This window comes from Dipodomys spectabilis, unplaced genomic scaffold (genome assembly GCF_019054845.1).
Source record: "Dipodomys spectabilis isolate Male_0828 unplaced genomic scaffold, ASM1905484v1 ptg000148l, whole genome shotgun sequence".
NCBI lineage: Eukaryota > Metazoa > Chordata > Mammalia > Rodentia > Heteromyidae > Dipodomys > Dipodomys spectabilis.
The window spans coordinates 2677524-2689992 of record NW_024870825.1 but is presented as its reverse complement, the minus strand read 5'-3'; the positions used below and the strand labels follow the sequence as shown (position 1 = coordinate 2689992).

General features: G+C 43.3%; 1 protein-coding gene across 1 annotated transcript in view; it reads right to left on the bottom strand.

Annotated features, from left to right (window-relative positions):
* Positions 1-12469, bottom strand: part of Dennd2c (DENN domain containing 2C) — a 54674-nt gene that overhangs the window by 17763 nt on the left and 24442 nt on the right. Inside the window, exons 4-9 of the mRNA XM_042692362.1 lie at positions 11822-11958; positions 10767-10879; positions 9909-10079; positions 7051-7147; positions 3516-3560; positions 541-728 (exon numbers count right to left, since the gene is read on the bottom strand). Of these exons, the coding sequence (XP_042548296.1) occupies positions 541-728; positions 3516-3560; positions 7051-7147; positions 9909-10079; positions 10767-10879; positions 11822-11958 (751 nt within the window). The remainder of the gene's footprint in view (positions 1-540; positions 729-3515; positions 3561-7050; positions 7148-9908; positions 10080-10766; positions 10880-11821; positions 11959-12469) is intronic.

Sequence of the window (12469 nt, the reverse complement as noted above, 5' to 3'; positions counted from 1 at the left end):
AGCTCTATGGCTCAAGCAAAAGAAGCTCAGGGAATGCTGGGTACCGGTGGTTCACACCTGTAATCCTAGCTACTCACAGTTCAAAGCCAGACCGAGCAGGAAAGGCCATGAGACTCCTATCTCCAATAAACCACCAGAAAACTGGAAATGGTGCTGTGACTCAACTGGTAGAGTGCTCGCCTTGAGCTGAAGAGCTCAGGGACAGTGCCCAGACCCAGAGTTCAAGACCCATGACTGACAAAAAACAAAAACAAAACTCAGTGACAGTGCTCAGGCCCTGAGTTGAAGGTCCAGGACTGGTGCAAAAAAATAAAAATATAAAACAAAATAAAATAAAAGCCTGCCTTGCCAAATGAGTTTGTCTCCCTGTGGCTTATTTGCCTCTGGCTCAGGCTACCTGAGAGTCATCAAGGACATTCACCAAATCCACAGCAAGCGCCATTATTGGTGAGAGCTGGCTGGGATGGTGACCACACTGAAGAGGAAAGTGCATGTGCAGCACTGGAACCTTCCAGTACTTCTGAGCCTCCAGGAGCCTACCTTGTTGGGGAACTGCTGAATGACCTGGGGCACATAGCTGGCCCCTGAGGGCTTCCGGTGCAGAGACACCACCACGAACAGCTCAAACAGCTGCTGCTCCTGCAGTTCGATCAGGTCCCGCTCCAAGGTCTGGTAGTGAGGGTTCCTCTTGGTAGAGTGCTGCAGCTGTGTCACGCGCCTCTGGCGATCTGTGGTAAAATCATAGCAGCAGTCTGCCCTATACCACTCTCTGCTCCTTTTAGCCCCCCAAGGTCACCTCTCACTTAATACCCATCCTCACTGTCAATGCTGACTCAATGGAGATGGCCAAGACCTCCTCACGCACCTTCCCGTGTAGCTCTACCTACAGCCAGGGGCTGGACACACATTAATGTCCTGACCATTACGTGTCTATACCCAATATGGATTCTCTGCCACCCTTCTTTCGTGGCAGCATACCAGGCCATATGTAAAACATTTAGGAAAAAAACCAATTGTCTGGGCTGGAAAGGTGGCTCAGTGGTAGAGCGCTTGCCTTGCATGCCTGAGGCCCTGGGTCAATTCCTCAGCACCACATAAGCAAAAAGAAAAAAGCTGGAAGTGGCACTGTGGCTCAAGTGGTAGAGTGCTAGCCTTGAGCTGAAGAGCTGAGGGACAGCGCCCAGGCCCAGAGTTCAGGCCCCATGACCGGACCCCCCCCCCCCCAAAAAAAAAAAATTGTCTGAGAAGAGATGCTAGTGATGGAAGTGTTGTGAGACCAGGAGGAAGAGGATAGTACTAAAAGCCTAAGAACAGACAGAGACAAGTCTCATCAAATGAGACCCATAGTTAGCTTGCAATGTCCTCCTTCTTCCTGGCATGTATTACTAATGATAGATATATGCTTTTATCATAAATGGTGCCAAATTCAAGAGGAAAAAGGCAGGGAGTGAGTGCTTGAGTGCTTGTTTAGCATATTCAAAGTCCTGGGCTTGATTATAAGAGAGAAGGAATGGGGTGGAAGGGGAGGAGTAGGGGGAGGAGGGGGAGGAGGAGGAAGAGGAAGAGGAGGAGGAGGAGGAGAAAAGAAGGGAAAAAGCTGGATGCTGGTAGGTCATGTCTGTAATTCTAGCTACTCAGGAAGCTGAGATCTGAGGCTCACGGTTCAAAGGCAGCTCAGACAAGAAAGTCCCTGAGACTCCAATTAACCACCAATTAATCTCCAATTAACCACCAGAAAGCCAGAAGTGGCACTGTGGCTCCAAGTGGTAGAATGCTAGCCTTGAACAAGAAAGCTCAGGGACAGCACCCAGGCCCTGAGTTCAAGCCTCCTGACCACCAAAAAAAAAAAGGAAAAAAATGTTCATTAACAGACTATTCAAAAGAATGAAATTCAAGAGGCATTTGATTGATTTCTATCTTACTGGAGAGCCCAAGCTGACCTCAAACTTGTGATCCTCCTGCCTCTGAATTCCAAAACAAGGATTACAGGTAGGGGACCACTTTGCCCAGCAGAAAACACAGTATTTAAACAATACTATTGTTACCACATCTACTTTCTCTTCTAATAGTCTTTACTAGAAGAAATGTTTAGCAACAGAAGAAATAGTCTAAGTATTTCTGAGATTTGCTTATGTTTCATCCTGAGCTACTGACTGGTGGTGACTCATTCTCTGACTGTTCTTTTCTTTTTGTGTTATCATGTATTCAATCCAAAAAGTCACACTAGGGATCAAAATGTTAAGAACTCTCAAAAAAATACAACTAGGGTCCAATGCTGGTAGCTCACCCTGCAATCCTAGCTACTCAGGAAGCTGAGATCTAAGGATCATGGTTTGAAGTCAGTCTGGGCAGACTAATCCAAGAGTCTCTTATCTCCAATTAGACAGCAAAAAAAAAAAGCCAGAAATGCTGATGTGTCTCAAGTGGTAGAGCACCAGCCCTGAGTGAAAAAGTTGAGCTAGAGTGCAACGTCCTGAGTTCAAGCCCTGTTACACACACACACACACACACACACACACACACACACACACACACACACACACACACACACACACACACACACACACACACACACACACACACACACACACACACACACACACACACACACACACACACACACACACACACACACACACACACCCTATGAACAGTTCCCTAGAATTATCCAATATATATAGTGCTTTAGCCAAAGCTTTCCTTACCCCAATGGGCTGAGTTCATGACAAGACAACTCCAGGTTCTATTTCTCACTAGCAATAAATATCACTGAGCTAGTCAGCATTACACATCACAGCTGAGCCTAATGATGCTTTCATTCCACCTTCAGTCAGGCCATAGAGTCCCAAGTCTGAGGCAATCCAGGCCAGTGGAAGGAGCACAAGACTATTAATCATAAGATTAGTGTCCAACTCAGATAATTCCCTTCTACTTTCTCATACCTCAGCGTGTTAGGGAGTTAAGTATGAAGCACATAGCTTGCCATGACAATCTCCAGATGAAACTATAGAGTGCTGAAGTATGGTTGGACAAATAGAACCAGAAAGGCTCTGTGCACTTTGTAGTACTAGTGCATCTGAGCCAAAACCAAGAAATGTTTCCTTTTGCACTGCCAGAGATATCAAAATAATTTAACAATAATGCTTGAGCTACTACGAAAAAAAATCAGATATTCAAGGCTAAGCACTATCTCAGCAGGTGATTCACAACTGTTTTGGCTGCCATGAAACTACGGCAAATGTGTCTGGGCATGCAGCACTATGCAGCTGCCTAAGAACATTCCAGACCATGGATGGACTGTAATGGCTAGCTTCACTCCACTGCCTGGAGCCTTTGCATACAATCAAACGTGTGACCGTATAGTATTCTGTTCCCTTAATCTCAGCAGGTTCTAAAAATGAAGAAATGCTCTACAAAATGAAACTTAATGTGGGGAAAAGCGTGCTTAATCACAAAGGCAGGTGTCCCTCCACCCACGGCGGGCGCTGGGCAGGCGCGCCCGCTGACTCACTCACTCTTTGGCAGGTACTCGCCATCGCTTTCGTTCCCGCTGGTTTCACCTGCAAAGAGAGGAAGTTTCCATTTGTATTGGCCAACAGTAGGAAGTCTGTGAGGATGAGAACAGTGTGAAACCTCTAAGACCTGGGGCCTAGTAAGGAACAATAAGGACACCAAGCCCTTCTCCAAGTCACTTAGGCCAGCCATTAAAATCAAATACTGAGGGCTAACATTGACCAAGATGCATTGAACTCAGAAAACAAAATGTTGAACAGAAATCCTGTTGTACAACTACTTAAAGACAATTAAAAAAAGAAAATACAGGAGAACACAGTAGACCCCCCCTTTTCTGTGGCTGACCCTAGCTGTGGATGCCTGGAACTCTGAATCCTCATACACTATGTTCTTTCTCAACACATATATGCCACAGAAGGTGTTAATTCACACGTCACAGTCAGTAAAAATTAATAATACTCAAATGGAAAAATTATTACAATATACTAGAAGATTATGTGTGGGAAACCAGTGGGTTATGCCTGTAACCCTAGCAACTAACGAGGCTGAGACTTGAGGATACAGGTTCAAAGCCAGCCCAGGTAGTCAAATCTAAGACTCTTACCTTCAATTAAGCAGCAAAAAGCTGAAAATAAAGGTGTGAATCAGGTGCTAAAGTACCAGCCGTAAGCAAAAAGGACAAGCTGAAGCACAAGGCCTTGAGTTCAATCTCCAGGACTGTCACACACACACACACACACACACACACACACGTACTAGGTAGCTGCGCATTGGTGACTCACGCCTATAATCCTTAGCTACACAGAAAGCTGAGATCTAAAAATCTAAGTTCAAAACCAGCCCAAGCAGGAAAATCTCTGGGACTTTTATCTCCCATTAACCACCTAAAAACTGAAAGTGGAGCTGTGGTCAAAGTGGCAAGCTTTGTATAAAAAAAGCTCAGGGATCATCCCCAGGCCCTGAGTTCAAGCCCCATGACCACCACCAACAAAGTACTAGGTTCTTTTCTATTGGTTTTTTTTTTTTTTTTTGCACTCATGTTTTCAGCCACAAAATTATAATGACAAAACTGAAAGGCAGTAAATTGTTCTCTAACACTTGAAAACTGAAAGTTACGAAATGTTTAGGGTGGAATATATTCAGTAAAGCCTAGCAAGTACCAACAGCCTGGCATATGCAATTATCGATTAGGCTCTGTTGACATACAGACAAAAACTTCAGGACTCCAATGCAAACCTAACTGTGATGACAGACCAGAACATGCTCTCTGGCATGAGAAAAGCCCCTCCAGGCCTAGAGGGGTAGCCTGAAAAAGCTGGCTAAATACTCATTTGGAAGATTACAAAGTAGGGACTACTCTTCTTTGTGTATATTTTTTCCTCTTCTGGTGGCAGAAGTTGACAATTTGGGCTAGTAAAGAATTTTGTCTGTCTGTGCCAGTATTGGGGTTTAACTCAAGGCCTGGGCATTGTTCCTTAGTTTTTTCACTCAAAGATAGCACTCTGCCATCTGAGCCACAGCTCCACTTCCGGCTTTTTGGTGGTTAATTAGAGGTAAGAGTCTCATAGATTTTCCTGCTCAATCTAGCTTTGAACCATGATCCTCAGATCTCAGCCTCCTGAGTAGCTAAGGTTACAGGTGTGAGCCAGTGGGACCTGGCTGAGGCTAGCTTTTTTGAAGGGTTGGAGATCAAATACAGTCCTTACAGAATAAGAATAGAATTTTAATCTGTAACACTGCGGATTTTATTTTCAGATGGATAAATTGTTAGACCATAGAATGAATTTTTTAAGGGAAATTAAGAAAATTTTCCTTGGAAGTCTACAATAAAGTAAGATACATTCTCCTGCTAGGTACTGGTGGCTCACGCCTATAATCCTAGCTACTCAGGAGGCTGAGATCTGACGATGGCAGTTCAAAGCTGGCCCAGGCAGGAAAAAATCAGAAGTAGCTCGGCATTGTAGAGTGCTAGCCTTGAGTGAATGAGCTCAAGGACATTGCCCAGGCCGAGTTCAAGTCCCAGGACTGGCAAAAAAGAAAAAAAATGAAAAGAAACATTTTCCTCTAATATGACTTGGCTATTCTTTCTTACTTAGAGATCCTAAGTTCTATACCTTTTTTTTTTTTCTGTAGACAACCATGTCAAGAATCTGTTTTCATGGGGCTGGGAAGGTGGCAGTGGTAGAGTGCTTGCCTTGCATGCCTGAGGCCCTGGGTTCGATTCCTCAGCACCACATAAGCAAAAAGAAAAAAGCTGGAAGTGGTGTTGTGGCTCAAGTGGTAGAGCGCTAGCCTTGAGCTGAAGAGCTGAGGGACAGCACCCAGGCCCAGAGTTCAGGCCCCATGACGGGACCCAAAAAAAAAAAAAAAGAGAATCTGTTTTCTTGTTTTGTGTTTGGTAGTTTTATCTTCTTTACTTCCTTTTTTCCCCTCCCTCCCTTCCTTCCTTTTGCCAGTCATGAGGCTTGAACTCAGGGCCTGGGCACTGTCCCTAAGCTTCTTTTGCTCAAGGCTAGAACTCTACCACTTGAGTCACAGCACATCTTCCAGCTTTTTCTATGTGGTACTGAAGAACCAAACCCAGGGCTTCATACATGCCAGACAAGCACTATACCATTGAACCACTGTGCTACTTCCGGCTTTTTCTATGTGGTACTGAGGAATCGAAAGCAGGGCTTCATACATGCCAGGCAAGCACTCTACTACTTGAGCCACTATGCCACTTCTGGCTTTTTCTGTCTATGTGGGCCTATAAGGGCCTCTACCGCCAGGTGCTGGTATCTCACACCTCTAACCATAGCTTTATTTAGGAGTGTGAGATCTGAGGATCACACTTTGAAGCCAGCCAAGGTAAAACAAAACACAAAAATTCATCTGCAGTTAAGCAACAAAAAATTGGAAGTGGAGGCATGTCTCAAGTGGTAGAGTGCCAGAATTGAGTGAAAAGGCCAACTGAGAACAAGAGGGTCTGAGTTGAAGCCAACACACACACAAAAGGCTAATACTGCCAGGTGCCGGTGGCTCACGCCTGTAATCCTAGCTACTCAGGAGGCTGAGATCTGAGGATCACGGTTCAAAGCCAGCCCGAGCAGGAAAGTCTGTGAGACTCTTATCTCCAATAAACCACTAGAAAACCGGAAGTGGCACTGTGGCTCAAGCAGCAGAGCGCTTGCCTTGAACTGAAGAGCACAGGGACAGCGCCCAAACCCAGAGTTCAAGCCCCACGACCAACAACATCAAAAAAAAAAAGCTAATACTAATAAATGATTTGAAGTCATAGTAGTAATACAAAATAATGATCCAAACTGCACGGAAAATTAGTCTTATTGGTTTATAGTGATTTTTTAATTTATTTACCGAATACTTATTACTTGGTACAGTGATATGAAAAGGATGTGAAGAAAATGGTTCCTCATTCTAACAAAGGTTATATTTAATTTGTAAACCAAAAATTATTATACCTACCAAACTTTAAGTTATATAATTCTCCCTTCATAGGCTAATAGCTACAGACAACAGGAATGAACAAACTTTTACCTTTTGAAGGAGGTACTTCCTTTCCAGTGTAAGGGTGTAACTTTATCCTCTTCTTCCCTCTCTTAGACTCAAATATGTCATCTATTTTCATTACAAGCTAAGAAGAGAAAAAAAAGACCAGAAAAGTATGTCATAACAAATCCACAAGGCTCATGGCTTGCTGACACTGTGTCTCATTTATAGAAAAGATGCATTTCATAAATAAGACCCTGCATACTTTCCAATTCGGAATCTAAAGGGTGGGTCCCCTGTGCTTCTCTCACAGGTGGGAGTGGAAAGGATACCTTCTTCCAGGTGAGTGGAGCCCAGTGAGTCAGGGACCACGTCTCAACATGCAGGCCACGTGGCCACTGTACTCCCAGGTGGTGAAACCTCCAGCGGAGGCAAGCTTTCACTAGCCCAGAGCCGGAAGGGAAGACTTACTCACTGGGAAGGCAGGGCAAGGCCCGGCTACTTGTGCTCCTAGAAATTGCTCTCAAAGAGAGGGTAATCACACTCAGAACATTTTTTTTTTTTTGGTTGGTTGTGGGGCCTGAACTCTGGGCCTGGGCACTGTCCCTCAGCTCTTTAGCTCAAGGCTAGTGCTCCACCTCTTGAGCCACAGCGCCACTTCCGGCTTTTTCTGTTTATGTGGTGCTGAGGAATCGAACCCAGGACCTCATGCATGCAAGGCAAGCATTCTACCATTGAGCCAACCTCCCAGCCCCACTCAGAACATTTTTATAAAAGAGAATCTACTCTTTGCTACTAGGAGTATTAACAATACAACCTATTTTAGAAATCAGAACACCTACTTTGAAACTGTTATATAACATTCTACTTTATGTGAATTACTCAGAATTCTTTCTTTGTAGGTAGGGTTAATGTGACAGAGAGAGCCACATTCAGAGAGACAAGAAAGAAGAATTAGAGGTTAATAACAGACACCTTAAAAACATGGATTCAACTTTTTCCCATACATACTAGTATTTTTTCTTAACATTCTAAGCTATTCTTAAGTATTGGTTTTGATTTAACACAATGCCTAGAATTGTACTTGTTAAGAACAATATATAAGCCAAGTACAAGTGGCTCACAACTGTAATCCTAACTACTCAGGAGGCTGAGATCTGAAGATCGTGGTTCAAAGCCAGCCTGGGCAAGAAAGACCGTGAGACTCTTATCTCCAATTAACCTCTAAAAAAATCTGGAAGTGGAGCTCTGGCTCAAAGTGGTGAGTGCCAGCCTTGAGCAAAAGAGCTCAGAAAGAACATGTAGGCCCTGAGTTTAAGCCCCACGACTGACAAGAAAAAAAAAAGATTATATAAGTTAATAGTCAACCAAGTTACTTGCAAGAAATTTGTATTTTTTCCTGTGTCCTTAGTTATTCAGTAATCCGGGCAGCCAATGGACCATGAATCTATCCAGTACAAGAAAACACATGCAAAAAACATATGCTTCCAATATGCAGATTATTCCTACATTTCTGGATGTTTGTCTTTTAAAAGTTTTCTGCACCTGCCACTGTGAAAAACTGCCAGTGTTCTTTTACCACTACAACAACCAAGAGGAGAGTCCCAAATAAAAGTGTGTGGTTATGGGCTACAGAAAAGGTGTATGGGAATAAGTGTGTTTTGAAAACAAAATGACCAAAATAGTAAAATCATTAATATGCATCTGAAAGGTACAATCAAAAAGCTGCTCAGGGCTGGGAAGGTGGCTCAGTGGTAGAGTGCTTGCCTTGCATGCATGAAGCCCTGGGTTCAATTCCTCAGCACCACATAAGCAGAAAAAGCCAGAAGTGGAGCTGTGGCTCAAGTGGTAGAGCGCTAGCCTTGAGCTGAAGAGCTGAGGGACAGAGCCCAGACCCAGACTGCAGCCCCCATGACCGGCAAAAAAAAAAAAAAAAAAAAAGCTACTCAAAGACTCAGGAAAGGAACTACTGTGCTAGCAATGAGACAAAACACATTTTGGTAATGAGCTAAGGAGAGTGTACTCTAATCTCTTAAGACAGCAAACACTGTAGAATATCCTTTCTAGGAAATGAGAGAAGCCAGGCTATTCTACCCAATTGACACAACAATATAAAACCTATTAGAGAATGCTCACTAGCAAATTACCCCATACAGGCTTGCACAGCAGGAAAGGAAAGAAGGGTAAGGAAGAGCATATGGACAAGATCAGTGGTTCTAAGCTAGGAAAACAACGTCTCTTCCAAGCACAGCTGGGGCCCTCATAGGGAAAGTAAATGAAAACCGCTTTCTTATGGAATGCCCCAGAAGATATTCCAAATGAAAGTCTACATTGCATCTGGCATATCCTAAAAGGACTTAATTTAAGCAGGGCACAGGCAGAAAGACTAAAAGCTTGTTGACCATCATGGCTTCATCACCAGCCAGCCAAAGTGTGTGTGCGTGTGTGCGTGTGCGAGCGCGCTCGTGTGCCACTCCTGAGGCTTGAACTCAGGGCCTGGGCACTGTCTGTGAGCCCGTTTTTTTGTTTTTTGTTTTTTGTCATCATGGGACTTGAACTCTGGGCCTGGGCGTTGTCCCACAGCTCTTCAGCTCAAGGCTAGTGCTCTACCACTTGAGCCAAAGCACCACTTCCTGTCCCTGATCCTCTTTGTCTCAAGCCTAGCTCTCTACCACTTGAGACACAGCTCCACTTCAGCTTTTTCTGGGTAGTTTATTGGATATAAGAGTCTCACAGACTTTGCTGCCTGGGCTGGCTTCGAATTGTGAACCTCAGATCTCAGCCTCCTGAGTAGCCAGGGTTACAGACATGAGCCACCATTGCCCTGCTAACCAGCATGCTTATTCATTCTCATTTATGGAAATGCTGACGTAATATTGGAAGAACGTAAGTCATGAAACCCTTACTCTTGGAAGATTTCTCTTTTTTCCGTTTGCAACTTCCCCAGCTCGGAAAAGTTTCCATTCAGTTAAAGTAACTGGCAAAGTGGTATCCTTGGTCAGCTTTGGCTGTAACCAAGCTTGGGAGTTCTTCAGATCCATCGTCTTCCGGTGAGGGAACAGAGGCTTGGGAGGAAGCTGAAACAGGAGAAGATACTCTGGTAAAGTAAGATCATCCAAGTTTCATACAAAGTCTATTATTCTAGAAGAGATCTCAAAGGAGTATACCATAACTTCTTCCTCATCCCTGACAGAGCAACTTCTCTATCATCAAGACTCCCTGGCAACAACAGCTTCTACTCGTCTCACTCAGGCCAGGGGCCAATGCTTTCAGCGCCAAGGCAGGTAATGTAGGCCATGGGCCGACAGGAGACTATGCAATGGTGGGAACTGCAGTGAACTGAGAAGGTCTGTACAAAGGGACTCATACTCAGTCCTTTCTGAAATGGTAAAATTTGAAAATAAATAAACAACAGAAACAATAAAGAAATATGTGCTACCAGAAATATGTGTAATCCTATCTCCTCAGAAAGCTGAGATCTGAAGATCATGGTTTAAAGCTAACTCAGGCAAACAAATCTAAGAGCTCTCTAATTAGCAAGTAAAAGGCCAGAAGTAGAGGTATGGCTCGAGTGGTAAAGCACCATCCTTGAGTGAAAAAGCTCAAGGAACACTGAGATCCTAGGTTCTGTCATCAAAACAAACAAAAAACTTCACACAATAAAGGTGCAACCCCTTACTACTGACCCCAGTTAAACCATCTTCATCCTTCTATACAGGTTATAAAGATTCTGATGTTTCCTTCAGTTACTCCCTCGGTTATACCTTAGGTGCTTTGAAAGCACTTTTAGCAGGTGGAAGTCTCCAGGCAGAAGGGGATCGCCACATGGGTAAAGGCTGCACTGGGATATCTTCATATGGATTTTCTTTGCTGGGATCTTTAAAAAATATAGAGACTTATTTTAGAAGAACATAATTAAGTGGAAGGAAAAGTGACTACCACTAGAAGAAGAAATAAAATATTGACTACATTCGGTTTTCCTCTTCTCAACTGATGTAAAGAATAAAGAAGGTCTCCAACCAACAGCACTTAAGGCTGGGCACCTGTGGCTCACGTCTGTAATCCTAGCTACTCAGGAGGCTGAGATCTGAGGATCAGTTCAAAGCCAGCACTGGCAATAAAGTCTGTGAGACTCTTATCTCCAACTAATCACAGAAAAAGCTAGAAGTGGAGTTATGGCTCAAGCCTTGAGCAGAAAGAAGCTCAGGGATAACACTCAGGTCATGAGTGACAGCCTCAGGACTGGCAAAAGAAAAAAAAAATCACTTAGGTGTCCAAGCTAAAAAGAATTTTCAAATATCATATTGAAAAAATATTTTCTTCTCAACTGAGCGTCCATGACATCAGTGTAAGATTCATTACAGAGTAAGAGAATTTATAAGCAAGGCTGGTGGCTCACGCCTGTAATATTAGCTGCTAAGGAGGCTAAGATCTGAGGATCAAAGTTCAAAGCCAGGAAAAGAAAGATCATGAGACTCTTATCTCCAATTAACCACCAGAAAGCTGAATATAAGAGATATGGCTCAAAGGGCATTGTGCCAGCCTTAAGTGAAAAACCTAAGGGACAGTGTCCAGGCCCTGAGTTTAAGCCCCAATACTGGCACACAAAGACACAAAGACACACACACACAAACACACGCACGCACGCACGCACGCACGCACGCACGCACACACACACACAGTATGTATACATCAAAGATTCCCACATTACAAAGGCAAATGAAGTATGTTTGACTATAAGAGAAAATACCTTCCTACAATTAAGGGCATCACCAAATACATATTCATTAAACTTAATTGCAATGCTGTAGACACCTACATATGATATCTTCGTAGATATTATCCTCAGACTGTGTGAAATAAAGTGCTGAACCAGAATTTCTTCCAAGTTCTTCATGAATCTTGGGTGAGTTCCGGTTTCGAAAGTGCTGAATATCCTCAAATTCAAAGGATTTCCTTAAGGAAAAAAAGATATTTCAAGCTACATCTTTAAAAACTTTAAATTTGGTATGATTAGATAAATATTGATTGGTAGAAAAAGCTTTTTCAAAATTATAAACCTGTTTTTATCAGAAATCTAGTAATAAACTCAGTTGGTGCTCTCTACATTCATGTGAGAAAATGAGGACTTTAACTAATTACTTTCATGCTTTTCTTTAGGCCTAACTAAAAGGGGGCTAAGGAGAGGATGCTCAGAATTAAGTTGAAGGGTGTATTCCGTTCCCTATGACTTCTTTATATGTGCTGGTACTGGGGCTTCAAATCTAGGCTTTGACCTCTGCTTTGACTTTTTTGCTAAAGGTTGGTGCTCTACCAATTAATGACAGCCCCACTTCTGGCTTTTTGCTGGTTAACTGGAGAGAGAGTTTCACAGATTTATCTTGCCTGGCTGCCTTCAAACCTGATATTCAGGTCTTAACTCTGTTCCTAAAACTTAATTTGAATCATGGGAAAATGGGTGACATTG